Consider the following 21,419-nt stretch of genomic DNA (forward strand, 5'->3'; position numbering starts at 1 on the left):
TAGAACTAGCAATAGTTAGAGACACCCAGGGCTCACCCCCTGGCGGCCTTTGCCCTGATCAGGGATAGTGGAAAACGTGCAAGTCACGAGCCACGGCCGTAAAATATACACACACACACACACACACTCAGGTGATAAAAACACAACTTCCACTATAAATCCAGCGACAACTACAATAAAAACATAATAAATCATGAGAATAATGAAGAGAGACGGAGCAAATGTCATCTGAAGTATCCCATAAACCAATCAGGTGACTCAAAAAGGTCATCCATCAGACATGTGTGTCCCATTCCCAAAGTACATGAAAACCAGACAAGTAACAAATATCAATAAGGAATTGAAGCTATTTCATATGATGGTAGAACAAAATCGGCATCTGCATCAAACTAATTTAGGTAAAATTGGACCACTCAGACTCACTTCCCTCTGTCTGGACTGCCTTGGCGTATACTACTAGTTGAAGAGACTCTTATTAATATAACTAGCAATACTGACTTAAATCATGTCATGATCAGAGCAATCAGCACCTGTGCCGTGCCAAGAGTGTGCAAGGTCTGAGAAGCTTATGCAAAAGAGGCCTAAGCTTGCAAAACATCCCATTACATTTGGTCTCCCAGTCATCATACTCTTTGACCTTGTGGTCCCATGCATCATCTACTATGTCTGGTATAATGCCCACAGATCCCAATGGGAGAAGGACTGCACCATGAATGGTTGTCCATTGGGCAAGCCAGAACTTGACAAACATATTCTGGGCTATACTATCATTTCATTTGGTGTTGGAGAGCTATATATACTGATCGCGCGCGTTTGTCGCCTTCTCCTTCACTCCGATGATTGCGCCCCGCTTCTATCACGGTCCCGATGGGAGCTCGACGCGACTTCATGGGTCTATGGCGTCTCTCTGATCTGCGCACTGGTTCCTTTTGTTGTTAGTAGTAACCAGGAGATGCCTATGCTATTTCTCTATTCTCCAAGCTTTCTTCTGGGATTTCTGGCCATCCTGATGCTTACTACTTTCATCCCGTTTCCGACGCCGATCCGTATCGACTCTCAGGCTAAAGGGACGGCGTTACGTCCGTTCATCTATTACGCCGCGGAGGATTTCATTGCCGTTGATGGTCTACAGGACCGCGAATTTCGCAGACGTTACAATCTGCGCTATCAGTCATCCAAGGCTTTTAGACGCATGCTCCTCTACTGACAGTCTGGTGGTTTTTTGGGATTTGCGTTTATCTGGGGTGTGTATCGTCCGTAATCTGGACGCTGCAATTCCACTATGCCTTTGGATTATCACTTGGTGTTCTCTTTGCTTTTATTATCAACTGGGCGGCTGTCTCCTACTTCTGGGTATGCAGGGAGATGCGTCGGCAAGCACAGCAAGCATTGTCGTGTACCGTTCATTGTAACCTAATCGTCTAGGGCTATCGATCTATGAAAGCATCACAGGGTTTAGCTATTTTGGGTATATCAATTGATTCAGAGGAAACTAATGATAGGTACAAAGTAGTTAAATGAAAATGTCTAGTAGATCCCCCACAACACCGGCTGACTCTTGACATTTCCATTACAATCCATGTTCCCCTTCGCACCAACCCTGCCACCCCCACCAAACCGCCTAATGGCCTCATTGATAATGTCAATGACATCCTGCCCGCCGACGACAAAGTTCACATTGCCATCAACCTTGGTCGCCTCAACCCCAAACGCACAAGACCCGTGCGAGGCAATCTCGCGCTGATTCTTGCCAACAACCTGCGTCGTCCAGTCCGTGCCCGCGTCGCCCTCGATGTTCTTAATGATTTGCTGGCAGTCCTCGACACTAGGCGAGCCATCACTGGTCTGGTTCTCAAACGACGAGTCCCCGCATTCGTCCTTGCCCGGGGGGATATCGCAGGGGTAGAACTGGCTCGACCCGGCCTCGGCGGTATCCCAGGATTGAAAGGCGCGCTCGGGCGAGAAAACCGGGATACGCATGAACCCGGGAGTCGTGACGTCCACATCCATCAGGTTATCGATTGTGCCTTTGTTCGTCGGGTCCGCGAAGCCGCCGCTGTTTTCCTTGCCGTTTTGCTTCCACGTCCGGACAGAGCCCTTGACGAGGTCGTCCTTTGTGATGCCACCGAAGTTGCCGTTGCCGAGGGAGTCGAGGCCGGGGGGCACGGAGAATTTGTTGTCGACGCAGACGCGCTGGCAGGGGCCGCCGTCGTAGAACTCGCAGTGGCATTCCACGGCGTCGCCGTCCGGGTAGACGAGGTAGTACTGTTGCCCATCGACGCAGGCGCCTGTGGCGTCCATGGTGTCGTCTTTGAGGTAGTCGGTGAGTTGCTTGCCCTCGTCACAGCCGTGTCCTGCGTCAATGATGAAGGCGTATGTCTTGGAGACCTGCCAGAGGGCGGGGATGGAGTAGCCGAAGAAGCACTTTTGGATGTTGGCGCGCAGTTCGTTCTTATCGGTATCCTCATCTTCCTCGGGGGGTTGTTGCTCGAATGCACCCTCGATGAGCTTCCCGCCGGACATGGTGTCCCCGAGGATCTGAAGCGAGTGCTCGCTTCCGTTGAATATTTCCTTGAGGGCAATAGTGGTGACATTGGCCCAGCCCCAAACGACCTGCCCCATATAGTTTGAGAATTCATCCTGTGCCTCCGGCGTCCATGGGGCGTCTTTGCTTGGTAGCACGTCCTTGGCAATGGTTGTACCCTGTCCGATGAGGGTCATGCTGGTATCCTTGATGTTGTCAACGGTGATTCCTTTCTCGAGGAAATAAGGCAGCTTCCTGAGGGCCGTGTTGAAGAAAGGCCCGGCAGTCCCGAGGGCTCCAAGGGTGAGCAGGTCAATAAGCAGCAAGAGCCAGGTATTGTCCTCCTCCGGCGGGATGGGCGCAAACTTGTTCTCCAGATCCTTGAGAGCGGTGCTGGTAAGCGCGGCGACCTCGAACAGAGTGTCGTGGTAGTCCTTGTGTAGCATGTGGATTTTCACCAGCGAGTTCCAGATCAGCTGCGCCGCGGGTCCAGAGGTATCACCATTCGCACCAGCGGGGCAGTCCTTCGTGACACAGCTGTCCGCCGTCAGTGAGCCGCAGTTGGCCTCAGCTCCCATATGCAGGGTAGTTGAGACCGACTGCATGAACGAGATCCCGGCTCTCGGCTGGTCGGTGTCTTGCCAGATTCTGACCACGTCCGCCCATGCGGCGTCCGCGTTCAGAGTGCTCCACCGTTCAGACCCCAGGTGGTACGTTGAGTCGACAATCATCTCGTGCGTGCAATCCATCTCCGTCCAGTTACCGTTCCGCGTGTGGTCTGCCTTGGGGTCGTCCCCGGCGAGGGCGAGTTGCTTGAACATGCCCCAGCTCTTCGCCGGCGCAGGCACATCGTGGTATTTCTGCAAATCACTGGCCCAGTCGGAGGTACCTCCCAGACCCCAGGCGGAGTAGAGCGCTGTGCGTGTCTTCTTGGTTGAGGCGCTCATGTAGCCCACCCATTCCGTGTCATCATAGACAAGAACGTCACTGTTGCTGCTGGAGTCGACAAAGTGCTTGACGACTCGGTCTGGCTCGTTCAGGATCTCGGCAATCTCAGCGTCAGCAATGTACCCAGCGGTACCGGTGCACTTTCCCTTCTTCGCGTTCGAGTTCAATCGGTCACCAGTGTACACGCAGTCGGGGCCCCAGCATCCTGCCTCGGCCATCTTGAAGGATCGCCCGTAGCTAGTCACCCCGACAACGACCTTCTTCCCGGGAACACCGGCTTTGGTGATCATCGCCAACGACTGCTTGGTCTCTGTCAGGTTGACCTGGCTGCGCAGGCAGTTGCCGGTGTCACATCCCTCTTGGGCATTGCTGTTGTGCGCATCCCACTGGCCATGGAGATCATAGGTCATGTAGACGATGTAATCCACAATCTTGCTGATTTTCTCGATAGGAAACTGCTTCAAGTACCAGTACGAGGCAGGGGCGGCAATCGAGATAGACTTGCCAGGCAAGAGGTTCTTGAGAACAACAAGGAATGCAAGGTAATTGGGCCCGTCTTCCTCCGTACCGGGATCAAAGTCCGGAAGATCAGGCGCACCAGGATACTCCCAGTCAATATCGACGCCATCCAGGTCATTCTCCTTGATGAAGTTGGCAATCTTCGTCGCCATGGTAAGCCGGTTCGCAGGCTTAACACCGTTGCGGAAAATCTGATAAGTATCAGCCGACGTCGAGAGTCCCACCCACCAAACGACAAGATCTTCTTCGTGCCAGAAATGCGCTTGAATTCGCCAAATTGGTATGAGGACAGCACATCACCAGTCTCAACATCATAGTCAGCGGTCAACGTGCCAAAGCCAAAGTGGACGTGTGTATACGCCGAGGTGTCGATCTGGGAGGCATCTTGGAAGAGACACTCTCTGCTCAAGCAGTATCCTTCGTAGTAGGCAATCTTGATAGCACCCGTTCCGTCGCCCTTGACAACATCCATCCCGCAGTTGGAAATACACCCGTAGGTGCCCGGCTCAGCGGTTCCAGGAGCACCGGTGTTGGTGTCGACGCAAAAGTCCTTGGTGATACCACACTGCCCCCAGATATTGCAGCATGCGTTCAACGGACAGGGGTTCATCTCAGCGATATCCGAGCCATCAGTTGGCGGCTGAGACCCTGGCTTCTGGGGACCGCAAACTGCGTTGGCAATTGGGGCAGGGAAAGGCGGAGTCCCTTTGCTCAAGCACATGATCGTGTCCTTGTACAGAAGCTGACAGCCGTTCCAGCCCCAGGTATTCTTGTTGAAGTCTTCAAGGGCATCCCTGGTCAGACTGTACTCAGCAGCAAGGTTGTCACAGTTATCATCCTCCTTGACCTGGTATGTGTAGCATGAGCCATCCTCATTAGGCTTGGGGCTGAAATCAGGAAGGTCTCCCTCAGAGCAGCAAACGTGCTGCTTGGGCTTCAGTTTCGAACAAAAGTCACTGCTTGTTCCTAAAGCAGTCAAGAAGTAAATGAACTACAGCACGCTAAGTGGGTGGGTAGTAGGTACCCTTGCAAGCAGGCCAGAGGATAGCCACTGTCGAGTAGGAACTGTTAGGGCCTCAGGTTGCTATATAAACCTCTGTACAGGCCGTAGTTGTTGCCAATCATTCCCTCATTCATTCTACTCTTTACTACGTATGTGACCCTCGATTAAGTTGCTTAGCAGCAAACCCTCACTGACGCCCTTCTTCTACAGAGTCAAGTCCAGGTCCAAGTCCAAAGAATGTACTTGACACTCCTTCTCACCGCGGGCCTCGTCCCAGGAATGGCCGCGGCCCTGTCCCGCCGCGCCGTGGAGTGCGACTTTTCCACGACTGCCGACGCGGGCGCTACATGCTCAAGCTTCGCAAGCAGCTGGGGGCTATCAGTCGACACTCTCCAGCAGCTGAACCCTGGCATCAGCTGCCCTAATCTCGACACTAGCCAGTCATACTGCGTGATCAGCACCGTCACTGATGATCCCACGAGCACCAGTACCACACTCACAACAACAACGTCAACCACCACCACCAAGACCGCGCCCAGCAACTCCCCCACCATGCCCGGGATCGCAGACAACTGTGACGGTTTCTACAAGGTCTCCTCCGGCGACCAGTGCGACACCATTGCTGCAAAGCACGGTATCAGCGTAGCCCAATTCAAGAGCTGGAATACTGAGATTAACGATGGTACTTTCCCCCCTTTCCTTTTCCCTTCCTTTACTTTGCAGGACCATCCCGTCAGATCAAATCAAAATCAAACTGACACCCACCCCTCTGGTATAGACTGCACAAACCTCTGGCTAGACTACTACGTCTGCGTGCACGTCCCCGGCGCAACAACCACATCGCAAGCCCCCAAACCAACTGACGAGCCCTCCGGTCCGACACCTCAAATGCCCGGCATTGTCGACAACTGCAAGACCTTCCACCTGATTAAGAGTGGTGAGAGCTGCCGGTCTATCTATACAGATGCGGGGATCACCTTTGCGCAGTTCCGCGCGTGGAATACGCAGGTTGACGCGGCTTGCACTAATTTGTGGCTGGGGTACTATGTTTGCGTTGGTGTTTAAAAATTATAAGTATGGAGGAGAGTGTGTATGGAGCTGGAGTTGGACGCTGTACGCTGTAGCTAGGAGAGGACTCTACCCTGGTCGTGTGTTCTGGTAAAGGTGGCTGATCAACACTTGGCTTGTATTCAGCTGCAGCTATTCCCTCTTCATGTTAGGTATTCTCAATCGACGGCTGCCTATGTAGGTATGAAATGATATCCTGTTTGAGCAATCCATCATAGACAATAGACATGCACAATCCAATCCGCAGATCCGCCCGAGGCCGACTGCCGGTTCGGGGCGGATTTGCGGCGGATCAGCGGGATCCCGCGGCGGGCCCAGCGAAGGGGGACGCAATCCGCCCCGCCGAATCCATCCGTTCATCGGATGGCTCCCGGGAGCCCTACGGCCCGACCGTCCATTGGATGGCTTTTAGGAAGGAGTGATTTATATAGTATAGGTAGTATTACCGCTACCTAAGCATTACCTGTGTGCCTAAAGATCCTGACTAGTTACCATGACCCGCAACCAGTTATAGTAACATAGTAAATCAAGGTGAAGTGATATATAGGGCGAGGATATAGCGACACCCCCTAGTGTCATAACATAATCTCAGCTTCTCATTTATTAAGATCATCATCAGTTCCGCGGTACAGAATATTAATTATTGTCTTTTGGACCTCCTACGTCTGTCTTTGCTTGCATCGTAATGGCAGACAGACTTAGTTCTTACAGACCCATTGCATGGAGATGAGCCAGAGCACTCAATTGATATATGTTAATTAAAGTCAGACTTGCCTATAGTAGTCTAGTAATCCACCGTAGTACACTTTATTTGACGGTGTGGCTTGAAATGGACGGAGTGAGGAGGGAAAGAGTCAATGAGCCAGTATTACTCCCATGTCAAGGTGGGAGTCTGCTCAGGGGACGGAAGAACAAAATGGGGCTGCGACATCGCTTTGAGGAAAAAGCAGTATGGGACGTTGTTCAACTGACTCTTCAGTTTTGAGGGGACTCAAGTGGGTATCTTGACACCAGCTAATCAGGTCCTGTGGTGACCAGTGTTGGAACCGCGGAGGCGATGTCACAGCAGCAAACCCAGAATTCCCTCGAACTGAAGGAGGAGATTGATCTTCAATCAGAAAAGCTTGGAGGTCCACCGGGGCAGAGCATGTATATATGACATAATCATATTCCATGTGTACAAGTTACTATGACTTGCATCTGGAATTTTCTTTTATTCTCTTCTGCTAATGATTCAATCACCTAGTGTGTAAAGTAACTGACAAACCTTCACAGGATGGTTGCACACAATTGGCATATGAAATATATAATCACAGAGCGGATGGTCACTCAACCAAAGCTTAGTAGTGCTCAAAACTGTCAAGTAGCTAGCTTAACAGAAGTGTAAGGACTTGTAAACTATTTGAAATTTAATGAATGATAAGTAACACATTGGTTAACTTAGTATAGATCTGAATTTCAAGAAAAAGCCAGCAAGTTGGTTGATGTTGAATCTTTCCAACGATATCTCCCTCGCAATCCCCCATTTTCACACTGGATCTATACACCGCGAGAACATATCAGTGATGCTGGCCCAACAGTTCCGGCGGGAGATTGGTCAAAATACCATTCCAGCCTGACTGTCATCGTTCTAGCACACGGCTCCACCATCGTTGCCACCGTGGCATGTGCCCCTACCACAGTCTCGAATCTCTGTCCACTTACCACCTCGGCACTCGACCTTTTCTCAGGAATAAACATTAGCAAAGATGGTCTGGTGTTCCAATCGGGACATGTTAACATACCACACCGGTCCTGTCGCAACCGCAGAAATGCCTATCTCCGTTCGAAGAATTACAAGGACTGTTCGTACGCCTTTGGTCACCACCATAGCCAGAGCCGCAGGTGTCCTGAACCTCGAATTCCCCTCGAGGGATTGTTGAAGCACTTACGGCGGCGGCAGCCATAAGAGTGCAGAGGAGAGCTGTAACCTTCATTGTGAAAGAGCTGTTGTATATTGAAACGAGGTGTCTGTCTTAATTGAAGTTGATTGTTTAGGAAGGCTTGATATCCAAGAGTACTGAGTTTCTGGAGGAGACATTGATGTATTTATACTTCTTCGAAGCAAAGGTCAAGTCATCTTCCTAGTCTAATTACCTAAGGGTTAACTACAGGTTATGAGCGAAGGTTGGTCGGCCGAAACTGCGTTACGAAATTATGTTGCTCCTTCTCCTGAAAAAGCTGTATAGCACCCCTGCCTGGCTGTCATGCTCTGGTCTGCAAAAGCACAGATACAGAGAAAACTAAGATGCGGAGAGTTCTTGTGATAGAATCAACAGCCTGGGCTAATCTAGCATACTGCACTTCACTGGTTTGAGAACCAACAGTTGCTACACTAGGTAAGTGCATGAATCTGAGTAAGCTTACTTTAGACCAGAGGTCTCAACACAGGAAAGTAATAGGGACAACAAAAGGAAACATTCACTAATTGTATTGCCTACATGGACTCATTCTTATGCAGTTTTTTTCCTGGACCTGACTTCTCTGGTATTACATCTGTTGGTTTGGTTCAGGTCCATCTCTTCTGATATGTGGATTACCTCACTCACAGGATGCAGTCTGCTTTTGAAGCGTCATTCCATGAACCACAGTTTTCCACCAACAGTCAAGCCTAGTAATAGAGGAGCCGGGCAGCTTCCTGCATCATCCTAGAAATCCATTCTAACTGATTCTATTCATAGATTTAACAATCATATAACTGTTCAATTTACATATTTTATGAATTTAATACAGTAGTTTCAGAATAGTAGTATATACATCATAAGGCGTCCAAGCAACCACAATTAGACACAGCATAGCTTTTTGATCTGCATGAGTGGCATATGACATATTGCAGATCGATCGCAAAATACTGATACATGCCACGAGTCATGTCATAGCATGCATGACATGGCCCCAACCACTGTTCTGCGCCTCTGATTCGACCGAGAAGACCCCGCAGGTACTCGGAGATCAGATAGACGTGGCGTGGGAAGCCGCTGATCAGGGAAAGTGCCTCAGTAAGCATAGTGAAGGCACTAGGGTAATGCCGCCGCCTAGACCCTCAGGCGGGAACTGACAGGGACACAACTCTTTTTACTCCGGACACCACTTTATGCAAATTATGGAATCACCTGATTAATTTCCAACACAAACTCTTCAATGAATACATTCCTGGAAAACCTAAGTCTTTACATGAAGCCCTAGGCTTACTTTGCAGGCAAAAGCCGTTCTAATCATAAAGGATACTTTGAAATCAGACAACCAAGTTCGAGGCAATTCATGAGCATACTACAGCCTACAACACGTAATTTGCTTTCAGCAAATAGAGACGCGTGGCGGATGATGGTCTTTTTTTTCTGTTAGTTACAACAGTGTGTTGAGTACAGAGAAGCTGGTGGAAGTAAATCAGATGATTCCTTAATTTACATAAAGTAGTAGGACAGCCAAGGGCCTAGGCAATTATACAAAATGATCTTGATCCATCAGCCTCATAGTATTGTATGAATCAATTCTTGGTTTCATTAAATCACTTACTCATCTTGAAATACCCCCAGTGATGCTTGTTGATCTACGCCAACCAAGCCTGCCATGCAGGGTTATCCCGCCCCAAACTCCTAGCCCATACTCAGTGGCAAAGGCACATGTCCTCCATTGTGATAGCCCTCTTAGGTAGCTCAAAAGCCAAAAATGGGCCTTTCGCTGACTAGTTTATGAGACATGCATAGGACAGATCCAAGGGTGGAAGGTGGTTTTCCAATGCAGATCTAGTCCATAGAATTCTTAATATCATAAAAGACAAGGGGGTTACATCCGGCCGTTCCGGCACATTCAGCACTGCTTAGTGTAGCAGAAGGTTGCGCGTGCCAAGATTGCTATATAATTGTTGACAGCTGGGGCTGAGAGTGATTGAGTCTTGGCTGAACTCTGTGCGTTTCAAAGTCAGTCTTGGGAGTCAGGTGTCACATAGAAATTCATGACTTACTCGTCTCCTGATGTATACTGTGGGATAAGTATTGTAGCTTGTCAGTAAGGGTGCATAAATACAGGTAATATGTAATATACCTTCTTGAACTCCCCCCAAATCGCAAGATAGCAGAGGTCCAGGGATCTTTGCTAGAACAGATTGACTTTGTTGGAGTACTTTAACTACTAAAAATAATTTTAAGGAACAGGCCATCCATTAGAGCTGGCGCTAGCAGTGTTTACCGGGAAGTCTGTTGTTAGCGCGGTGGGTCCCCCTAAATACTCCTGAATTAGGGCCGCGCCTAAAACAACAGTATTCACAACATACAGTAAAAACTCGCCAACACAAGCCTCAATATTATGAGTTTTTTTTTCCTTGTCTGAATTCATTTTCCTTACAAATAATGAGATTAGCTATTATAATAAGTCTTGTTACTTTGGCCTGACTCCCCACAATCCCCGTAATTTCAGCTCAGCAGACCAGGTTCCACCATTGCCATGAGAGGCTCAGAATCGAGGGATTTGCTGTTCCTCGTAAGGTAGTGAAGACTGATTTGAATACTAATTTGTCTTTTCTTCCGTTGTTAATGAAGAGAAAACCACTTACAGTAGATGTATGTATGTACTTCGAAATTTTGATTGCTAATGACTCTATATAATGGTTGTCCATGAACTAAATTGATCTGGCGTAACAGTAGTCTTAAGCGCCAGAAAATGCTAAATTTCTAAACAGCTATCTGCGTTTGTGAAAGGGCGAGAAGATGGTAGAGGTAGTAAAAGTACGCTGGTCGCGAGGCTGTCAAGTGCTGGTACCATGGATGTATCACCATTCTAGGCTAGGCGATTATAGAGCTTGGTGGGCTGTCATGGACATTGGTCGGCGTGTTGGGATGAATGGCGATCGACTGGGATATTGACGGTATTTCTTGTTCCAGAATGAGTGTTACTGCGGCTTCAGCAACGAACAGTAACAGTTTCAAAAATCGTAACACAGACCTCCGTCCCAACAAATAGGCATATTGAGGGGTAATAACTAGTCCAGGGCTCAAATTCGATTGAGGGTGGACGAGCCACATTATCATTGAAAGGAATAGACATCCAGAAGATGCAAAACTATCCAATTGAGGAGAAGTTACATGCGGAGAAGGCTGTCCCCCTCAATTTCATATGACCAAGTCTTGCCAGCTGCCTAAAGACAAATTTATTATCAGTATCGCGGAGTACCATTAATGTACTATTGGGGAAGTCCAATGTGAGTGTCCGTGGGTCAACATCCAACGGCTGCTCTGACAGGCAAATCCCCGCCGGGGAAGGAGCACGTTCTCAGCAGCTTCATTTACAAAAAGCTGTCGTCGGTATCTACTGTATTGATCCTATTTTCTAGAGAGAAAACAGGCACAGCGACAGCATCATAAATGCCTAGCAGACAAATCCAAGTCCCCATCGCTCAGTGCATTAAGAAATGTCTTAATATAACTACCGTCTGAATCACGCGTTGTTCTTCATTTGTCCCAAGCTTTCCCAGACAGTGGAATATCACCCTCTCGGTGGCGCCGTTTTCGAAATACTTTGGCTGACTTTATGATGATTATAGTGAGCAAGACCGACAGAATAATGCTGCATATCATCGAGTAGCTTTTGAGGCCAATAAGCCTGGAGTTTGGTGGGTGGAACATGATCTGTTCTTGAATTTCCGGGGGTGATTTGCCTTTCCCATTCTCAACGGGGCCATCGATACCTTGCATGCCTGGTCCATATATTGGCCGATCGCCTGGCTTGTAGTGCTCATCTTGTTCGCGAAGCCATCGTTCGTAGTCGGTTTCCGGTCTAGAGAATTTCTCTGGTTGTGCTGAGGCCATCGGCTTTCTTTGAAAATCTGTCCACGTCTGAAAGACTAGTTAGTTAGTGCAGTGGTGGGCGAGTGGAGAGAGTATTGGGTTCTCACCCTCGACAACAAGAGATGTGGTGGATTCCTGGATCTACTATAGACTCTTTTGCGAATTTGTAGTTGAAGGTGTGGTCTGTGGCTTTTCCTGTCTTGCGGAGTGGGAAGTCTTAGCGCCCGGGGAGCTGAGCTGAACCCTGTAGACTAAAACAACAGTACTCTCAGGTATTAAAGATACAAAATTTGCCAGTGCAGTTTGGGTCGAGGGAGAAAGGCTCAATTGAACATTACCCCCAAATGGCAGTTGCTGAAACTGAGTGCAGATTAAACCGCACATCCACGAATGACGGTGCTTCCAGCGGTGTTCTTTCCACAGTCTTGTGCAACAGGGCGCAGACTGGAAAGTCGAGGATGGAACTCCAATTGGTCGCGAGTGAGGCATTTTATGCCATTGGATTTGTTTCACTGAGGCGTAATCTCATCATCATCTGGGTAATCCAAGTACATACATGACACACAGTATACCTAGACATAGAATGCACTGTTTTTGTCCTGTAATCTGTATGAATTCACTAGAAGTAAAGAAGCAGGGACAAAATTAGCCAAGCTAGCTCAGTAGTCAGCAACCAGTCAAAGCTGACAGCAGGAAAGGAAACTACCTACTATGAAGTAGAGAGGGGGGGAGGCACAGCCGCAATTTCGAATGGGAAAAGAAAAGCAGTTATAATAATTATTATGTATGTATATGCATCGCTCTTTATCTAGTCTTAGTTTCATCTTATAAATGAGGCACCGCTGCATCGTCATTACATAAAGGCGTGGTAGCAGAATCTATACTATAGGGTGCCTTGCCTCCTTCCCCCATTGTCGGATCCAACAGCTTTTTGTAAGTCTCCTCTTTATGATATTGTGAAAGCTGCAATATAAGTCCCATTGACCTCATTGCCACCCATGATATTATGAATAGAATCATCCGACTTCAGATAACATGCATTCTGCGCCGTATGATCAACGAAGAAAGCCTGAAAGTTCAAGGTGATGGATGTGTTGGTAGTTCGGTGGCCCGGTGCTTGTTTAATCTATTTCCTAGTTCATGAGGGTAATCATCCCATTTGCACCCATCTTGTTGAGAGACTTGAAGCCCGTACAATGGCGTTGCTGATCCATTCTTCTGTGACGTCCCATACCGTAAGGTTAGGAGATACGCCACAGGCTGGCAAGTCCAGTCTCGGCTCGCCTCGGGTATCAGAGGGTGTCTGGCTTAGAGTTACCTGGTCAGTCATCAGGGGCGGGCCGTGGAATCTTAGCATTACATGAGTGGCATCTCGAGTAAAATATCGAGTAAGTGTTGGTTTCATTGTGAACCCTGCGTGTGGCGCGCAGGCGATGGGTCGCCATTCGCCAACCCAGCCGATAGCTGCATCAGACGTTGCTCAATGGAAATGTCAGCGGCTGCACGAAGTCCCAAAAGGAAGAGAGCAAAAAGGGCATAGAGGACGAATATATCATATCGGCTCTGAGGTATTATCGTCTCTGCCCTTATGACCGATATCAATCTAGGGCATGACGAGTCCACTTGTGGATATATGAGACTCGGAGTTACCCTGAGGTTCGTTCATGGATCAAACCGTGCTTGACGGATAGACCCGACTCTTTATTCCAAATCAGTCCCCCACGCAAACACACCCCTGCTGTTTGGTTCAATCGCAGGAGTCACTACCCAAGGCCAAGGATGCCAAGAGCGCTGATTTAGTGTGCTGTACCCTGTCAGTTGCTTCCAAGCAAGAGCTTTAATCCGAGTTAGGAAAATGAAGGTACCGTAAATACATGATGAGCTGCTGAGATTGGCCGACTCTATCAACTGTGAAATAAAACTAGTATGCCATCCTAGCTATCACTGACTCGAAGGATAAACCGGCACATGGATATCCCCAAAGTACATCCTTCACATCATATGGAAACAATAATCGAGGAACAAACGATCATTTAACGCAATCTATAATCAATCACAGTTCCCCATGCTCTGAGAAGCTTAAACCCTTCCCACAAGGCATGTTCTGAGCTTCTGACCTACCATGTTGGCGAACGACTCTTGAGATTCTGCCTGTATTGATCTACAAACTCTCTCTCTTCTTGCCGCTGAATGGCTCCACGCAAGGTCATGTCAGACACACCCACACAACGAACCCTATCCGGCAACACACAGAAGCGCGAGCGACCGGAAACCGACTATGAACGATGGCAGCATGAGCAAGATCAGAGCTACCTGCCCGGGGAGCGACCACAGTATGCACCAAGTTCGGCGGAACCTCACAACGATAAATCTTCAAGCGAACATCAGACGGAGGACGATGTGTTAGGCGGAAGTGACGAGTTGCGCCATGGACAACATTATGTAAAGGACAGGCCCACATCGCACGGTTATTTTGTGTCCTCAAAAGCCTCGGCAGATGCCCTCGCAAGCGAAGATAGCGTCATTGCTACTGCCAGAAAGGTTTTACAGCTTGGCAACGAGACATCTATGGGCAGTCTACTTTTGTTCGCGGTCTTGTTGATGATCCTTTTCCGGGCATCAAAGTCAATCAAACGAGGCCGTCGCTGTCGCACTTTTCCACGGTCCGGCGACACCTGGGACGGGTCACAATTCGGGGGCAAGCTGTCACTTTAGAAATATAGAAAACACAATTTGTCATGGGATGGATTGCCTCTTCGAAGCACACTGTGTTCTTCGTTTCAACTTCGTCGCTTGTGTAGATGTAATGCTAGGTGTTTCTTGATCATGGCGCATGGTCCTCGATACCAGGTAACATAGAGACAACGGTAAAATCTAATATCGTATCATTATCAGCTCATTATATCTATTGACGATGCAAAAGTCGTGACAACAGAAAACATAAGACTGTCCCAGTCACAATATATAAAACAGGTACATTTGCGGTTTTGCTTCAGCAGAGAAATTTCAAGACGAGCCAGGAGGCTGCCGTGTGTCTCTGTCGTTCAGCTCAAGACTCCAGTGATAAATCATTATGGTTTACAGTGGCAGCAATGGATTTCATAGATTAGTATCACAGTTGATTGCCATCTCTTTAAAAAAACCCTGAATCTGCTACCAACAAAGCTGCTTGGCATGTACCAATTGGCTTAAGTGCATGGATACCAGATAGAAGTCATTGGCTTTCTAGCCGCCGAGATCCTCCATGATCACCCACCCCGCGGAAACTGATTGAGCTGATTTGACCTGGTCTCAGTGATGAAACTGCCTAATCTTCTTTCATTGGGTAGTTCTTGTAAGCCCTTCGCCCTTAAGGAAAAAGCGGCTGGATCTGGAGACCGTGATGCAGCCTTCCCTGGTTCTTTAACTGCCTTTATTACATTTTTTCTCATCTATGACTTGTTTTCAGTTTTCTCTGACTGTCTCACACTCTATCTCTACAAATGACTGACGGATTCGCGGTTCGAAGGAACAACACCTGCCTAAGTAATGAACTTGATTGCGGGCAGATATGGGGTTAGTGGTTAGTGGCATAACTGCTGCCCTACGGCCACATATTGCGGGCCGGGTGATTATGGTAATGAATGCTGAAAGACTTGATCAGAGCCCAAGGAAAAGCGTTGTGTGAATAGTACCTGGGATTTGTATTTTGCGGTAGACTTTTTCTGCTGTGATCAGGACGCGAAGGGGTTTGAGGTCAACTCGAATGGATACGTGGGTTGCGCATCGCTGGACGAGGTCTTGCCGGAGGGACAGACTGCATTGTCAATTATAGTGTCTGGATCAAGTGGGAATCTCATGGAAGAATTGTGCTTATCCTAGCGCTGACAAACCACTTAGTCTCCTCTTCAACGACAATATCATCTTCAACCGCATCGTCAACATCATCGCCTATAAGCACAACAACATCGCTCTCGGCATCATTGTCAACTTCGATAACAACCTCATCCACTAGTTCAATAGTACCTTCACCATCCTCAACAGCATCTTCCACAAACACAGCAGCAATTGCCGGGGGTGTTGCCGGAGGGGCGGTTGCATTAGCTATTCTTGCCTTTATTTTCTGGTACTTGCGATCCTATAGAGCGCGATCAACAAGGCTTAATGAACGCGCCATCCCTCCGACTGAGATTCAGGGTACCTATATCATTCAACCCAAAGGTTTGGGTTGGCCACAGGAGCTGGAGGGTCAATCATATCGACCAGAGCTGGACAGCCAACCAATTCGACAGGAGCCACAAGAGTTGCCGGTACGCATCTAACTTATCATTGCAACGAAGAAGAATACTGTTGGACCGTTCGCGCTCCAAATCCCTCATACTCACTGGTAATTTTCTGGTATGTACACATAATCCAACTTATTACACATCTACCGCGTCCATTCTCATGCTTTCCTAAGGAGAAACAACACATGAAAACAACCTGAGTTATATCCCTCTGTTAACGCTGTTGGCTAAAGTCGTATGCATTGCCAAACGCACGGTTCAGATAGCGCGACATTGCGTCTTCTTCAGTCACCCAGTCAACCGGCACCTCGAGACCGTCCTGCTTCTCCATAATCGATCGTACACTCTCGGCAAATTCCAGTCGCATCGGATTCCGGTACCAGGGAGCAAAGTGAACTGCTCATTAGCCATGACTACGCAAAGACAATGAGAAACTTACTCATCGCAAGCATCACGCGGACTTCATCAGTCTGGTTACCGATCCCAGCATGCCAGAGTCGAAGATCCCGGAGTACTATCGCGCCCTTTGGGACGACGGGTTGGCACGGTGGCCGGATCGCTCGTCGCTTTTCCAGCTCGTCAAGCTTGATGCGTCCGCTTGCTCGTTCACCGTGCCTTCCTTCTTGAACATGCAGGCCAGAGTCGATGTGACTCCCTAGCCAGATCTCGGTGGATCCGTTCTCCGGAGTCATCTCGATCAGGGGAATGTTGACGACGTAGGCAAAGGGGTGCGTTGGGTGATCAAAGTCTGCATCTGAATGGACCGGCTGCGATGTTGGGGGACAGTCTGCTGTTGGAGGCATGGCTGTATTTCCCGAGCAAAAGGTCCATTTTGGACGAGGACCTAGGGCAGTGGTTGTTATCTGCGTGGCAATTGGGTCTGGGGAATAGACTGTTAGCAGGATCTTGTCGTTGGGGCACGGCACTTACTCAGAAAAATGTCCCGATCGAAGTAGTCTTTCACAGGAGGAGAATCCTGCTGTATATTGCCCCGGTTGTAATTATATGGACTATTTTCCTTTCTGCTCTGCAGGGCATATGCATCCCGCACCATCTTCTCATTCAGCCGATCGAGGGCGGCATGAGGCACTGCATTTTCGACCACAACAAGACCATCGTGGTACAGACTGCGAATGGCAATCTCCAGGTTCTGAGGCGTGAGCTGGCGGTTCTTGATCTCTGTTGCAGAAGGGCGAATGCTGGTGGGATAGCTGGAAGTCATCCTTTGCTGTACCCGAAGGCGAAGGTCAGTTGGCGGACGGGCGCAGCGAGACCAGGAGGTTATTGGAGATGCAAGTCTTTGTATAGCTAGCTATATAGCCATGAGTATGAGTGACTGGCAATGATATTTCGACTTTGTCAATGGCCGACATATTTATACCTCGAACGCTACCCAATTACCGGTCATCAAGTGTCCTCGCATTTCGCCTTTGGCCTTTCGCATTTCGCATTAATGTGGGGGTCAATGTGGGGTCATCAGCCACTAGGAAAAGAAGGGTTTGGGATATGTAAGTTAGAACCTGAACTAAATGGTGGACACTCTCAAGTCTCGCATTTCAATTGCGAAGCCACGCGCTTTTCATCTTCTTTCTTCGTATCTCCTGATAATGCGAGCTTGAAGGATTGGAATTGAACACGAGAACCCATGCCACGCCCGTTTCGCACAGATCGTTCGTTCTACCTTTAACCTCTCTTGGTGCACAAAATTACTAACGTCGTCTTGTCAGGCTGGTTCGTGAAAACTTGACACCAAGGTGTCAAGCTGATAGCTGACTGTGCCTGTAGCCAACCGTGTCGCTTGCGAAAGATCAAGTGTAAGCTTCTTCTTTCAGCTTGCTCTTCGTCGTCTCGAGCTCACTTGTACTCTTTCGTTCAGGTGATGGAAATCGACCTCGGTGCCAACGTTGTCAACGAAGCTCGCGACACTGTTCATGGAGCGACGGCGTCCGCCGGTCTTCCCGGTCAATAGCATCCTCAAACCAGCACGGCCAGTCTGCAACATCGCCAGACATTCGTGTTCAAGCGAGTCTAGATGTCTTGATATCCCGAAGCGACGAATATGTCTCGACCAGCGACCCTGCCAAAGCGTTAGAGGACCCACGAGTAGCTCACATATTTCGATCTTACATCGAAAATCTAGCGGGTTGGTACGATCTGAATGATCGAAGACGTCATTTTACGGACGTGGTTCCTATCCTCGCAAGAAAAAATGCCTTACTTCTCAGTGCAATACTGGCATTCGCGGCTGCCAGCCAGGGCTCATCATCCGGATCGACTCCCCTCAAGGATCTAGCCGATGCATATCATCTCGAGAGTGTGAGAAGACTGTTGGCACTCATGAAGCATCCTGATGAGTTTCGAACAGGCGAGACCTTGGCTGCGATATGTCTTCTTCGATCGTACGAAATTATATCGCGTAAGTGTGATCACTACGAGGAAATGGTATCTACCAGCTGAGGGTCTTCTTGATCGACTCCTTAGAAAATGTTACCTGCCAGAATCACCTTCAAGGGTCCTATTCGTTGCTGGCGAGCCATCCGATCGAGCTAGAGTCTGGGTTGTTGAGTGCCGGTTTCTGGAATTACCTGCGAGAGGACATCACGGTCGCACTCATAGAGAAACGAAGCCTCATGATTCAGCTTCCGGATAAACCTCTACCTACGAGGGCTGAATGCGATGATGATCTCGCCAATCGCATCACTTATCTCCTAGGAAGAGTCATCAACCGGTGTCTTCTACGAGATGCTGTTCCCCTGGGCCAATCCGAGTGGAACTGTCTGAGAGATCAGCTCGAGGATTGGAGGACATCGCTCTCTTCGTCATTTGACCCCATACTGACACCGCATCTACTCCCCAATAGCGGCTTTCCGAGTATGTGGACGACCTCGGGGTGGCACGGTACGCATCCTTCCCTCTAGTGGTAAGCCCTTGATTTACTGATAGTAGTAGCTGCCGGTCTACAATACTATCACACGGCGATGATAATTCTATGGCTTGCGGAACCTTGTCCTTCATCGGTCAACACTCTGCAGCACATCGAAAGGATCAACAGCCTGGAAAGCAAATTAGTACACCACGCGACGATTGTATGCGCTTTAGCGCTGTCAAGTAAGTCTGCGCCTGTTTGGGTGAATTCCTTTGGGCCTATAGCATTTTGTAAGCTTCTGCCATGCCTCTCTGAGCCATGGAGTATGCTAATAGTAATAGGTGGACTGTGGTTGAAAGATGCCCGAAAACTAAGCGAAATTCTGGGTGAGATGAGGATATGGGGACAGAAGACGGGTTGGCCTGTAGAAGGTATAGCAAATTCTCTTCTCAATGATCGCAAGTAAACGCAGACTTCGAAGCGTTGGTGGCATCTCTTGTAACTCAAGTGTTGAGTAAATCTCCTAGTGTAGCAATTGGTGCAGCGGGGAAAGAATAGCGCGTACGCAAAAAAAGAATGTGCAAAAAAGATGGACTCGCCGGGAATCGAACCCGGGACCTCTCCAAGACTCAGTGTATGCGAATGGAGCGTTATACCCCTAAACCACAAGCCCTTCTTATTGGTATATGGCATAAATTACTAAACTATATAGCAAAAACTCAACAGAACTACCCATCCCAATGATCAGTCCTCGAACGAGCCACATGTTGTTCTGAAGCCATTCAGCTGGTGGAAATGTCGCGTAAATATTCTTATTAGAGCTTTCATCTCTTCTTGTAATATGTTCCAGAATTGATACTGGTGAAATAGGAGAATCGCTGACTTTGTGCGAACTCCTGAGCGCAGCGTAAGCAGGCGATATATTTTCACGGAGCCCTCGCTATTCCCCTTCATCGTTCTTGGTCGAATTGCAAACTATCGACAACCCAACATGATCCTATGCTCCAGTAGTCTAGTATATTTCTGAAACAGTGAAATATGTCATCGAACAGCTTTAATTTAATATTCCAGTATCACCATTATGACTGTCGTTATCTTCACACCGGTACCTGGCAACCGCTCGATGTAAATACCCCTGCATTTTCAGGACATGAAATGCGATAGAGGCAACTTGACAGGGTCATCTGTCGTATGAAGCCAACGTTCCTCAAAGCTGCCTATCCCATTGTGGGCGGGGACAGGTTTTGGGCGCGGTGCAGCCCGCGTTGTTATGCACACATTGTCCTTCTTCTTCCAGCCATGCCTACGCAACCAGTGTATCTTGCATATCAATCCGCGGGCATCTCCGGAGATGCTGAGTGGCAAAGGACAAACAAGCATGCGCCTAACTATAGGCCTTTGGGCTCGTAGAGCCATTGAGATCGAGACTATTATGCAACAAGAAGAGTTGAGTAGTGAAAAGGATAAGACAAGTCCAGTCTAATGAGATGGATGCTGAAAGAAGACGAGACGAGAGGAGAGAGGTATCCTCTTACCGTGGTCCTCACATCCACGTCCCTTTCAAGGTGTCTGTCTAAATCAGCCTGCCCTATGCATGGTCCTTCAGTCAAGCTATGGAGGTGTACCTGGCTGCGCTTAGCTTCATCAAAAAAGTTCTGTAGCAGTGTCCTACCATGATAACTGCACAAACCATGTATCTCTGCTTATATTGACTTCGTGCATTGTTTCAATTACTGCAAAAGTATTGTTTTGATTTACCTCAAACGTAGTTTTGGCATTTTAGTACCTCAATTAATGTAGCACTGCTTAGGTATCATCTATTTAACCAATAGTCCAGAAGACGATGGTAAAAGATGTTTGGTATCAAGTTCTATCACTAGAACCAGCCCTAGCTGCACTCTTTCTTCCTTATGTGCTCTAATTCATCTCCTAAATTGCTAAATATATATGGATATCATGCATTCGAAAAGCCAAAATATTAAGGCCCGCGCAGTTCCATTCACAGAAGCCAGGAGCGCTGCTGCTTCCCTTGCAGAGTGCTTTGCAGATGACCGAATAGCGCGCTACTACCTCCAGGTATCTGATTGCAACCGCCCACTTACGCCACAAGAGGAGAAATTGAATCTTAGAATATACAAATGCCTCACGGCTGCCCACTGCCACGATGGCCTTGTCATTTTTGCCGGCCCGTGCCATGACTCTGTTGGCCTTTGGCTGCCACCTGGTTCCGACTGGACCTGGAAAGCATACTGGAGGAGTGGATTATGGTTGCTCTGGCTACGACTTGGGAGGTTTGCACACTTCTCAACTCCTGCGAGTATTGTCTTTTCCCCAGCGATGGTGTCGCAGTTGGAGCCCGTGGTGGTTGCCTTATATGCATAGCCATAGTAGTAATCGTCCGCCG

At 48.5% G+C, this 21,419-nt stretch overlaps 5 protein-coding genes across 5 annotated transcripts; 3 read left to right on the forward strand and 2 right to left on the reverse strand.

Annotated features, from left to right (window-relative positions):
- Positions 1–1,527: 1,527 nt before the first annotated feature.
- CDV56_100433 (uncharacterized protein) lies at positions 1,528–5,128 on the reverse strand (the record flags this gene model as incomplete). Its single annotated transcript, XM_026754052.1, has 3 exons — positions 1,528–4,232; positions 4,292–4,957; positions 5,086–5,128. The coding sequence occupies 3 exons, from the start codon at positions 5,126–5,128 to the stop codon at positions 1,528–1,530; spliced, it is 3,414 nt and encodes a 1,137-aa protein (XP_026614742.1).
- A 103-nt stretch (positions 5,129–5,231) lies between these two features.
- On the forward strand, positions 5,232–6,484 carry CDV56_100995 (uncharacterized protein; the record flags this gene model as incomplete). The annotated part of the gene is made up of 5 exons (XM_026754614.1): positions 5,232–5,676; positions 5,773–6,047; positions 6,119–6,152; positions 6,215–6,239; positions 6,310–6,484. The coding sequence occupies 5 exons, from the start codon at positions 5,232–5,234 to the stop codon at positions 6,482–6,484; spliced, it is 954 nt and encodes a 317-aa protein (XP_026614743.1).
- Positions 6,485–14,074: 7,590 nt separating this feature from the next.
- On the forward strand, positions 14,075–14,599 carry CDV56_102270 (uncharacterized protein; the record flags this gene model as incomplete). Its single annotated transcript, XM_026755889.1, has 1 exon — positions 14,075–14,599. The coding sequence occupies one exon, from the start codon at positions 14,075–14,077 to the stop codon at positions 14,597–14,599; it is 525 nt and encodes a 174-aa protein (XP_026614744.1).
- Positions 14,600–15,523: 924 nt separating this feature from the next.
- Positions 15,524–17,371, reverse strand: CDV56_102455 (uncharacterized protein; the record flags this gene model as incomplete). Its single annotated transcript, XM_026756074.1, has 5 exons — positions 15,524–15,680; positions 15,757–15,967; positions 16,405–16,545; positions 16,589–17,029; positions 17,080–17,371. 5 exons carry the CDS (start codon positions 17,369–17,371, stop codon positions 15,524–15,526), a joined length of 1,242 nt encoding a protein of 413 aa, XP_026614745.1.
- A 657-nt stretch (positions 17,372–18,028) lies between these two features.
- On the forward strand, positions 18,029–19,067 carry CDV56_102776 (uncharacterized protein; the record flags this gene model as incomplete). Its single annotated transcript, XM_026756395.1, has 3 exons — positions 18,029–18,110; positions 18,158–18,565; positions 18,631–19,067. 3 exons carry the CDS (start codon positions 18,029–18,031, stop codon positions 19,065–19,067), a joined length of 927 nt encoding a protein of 308 aa, XP_026614746.1.
- Between the last annotated feature and the right edge of the window lie 2,352 nt (positions 19,068–21,419).

The sequence above is a fragment of the Aspergillus thermomutatus genome (genome assembly GCF_002237265.1).
Source record: "Aspergillus thermomutatus strain HMR AF 39 chromosome Unknown NODE_85, whole genome shotgun sequence".
Classification (NCBI taxonomy): Eukaryota; Fungi; Ascomycota; class Eurotiomycetes; order Eurotiales; family Aspergillaceae; genus Aspergillus; species Aspergillus thermomutatus.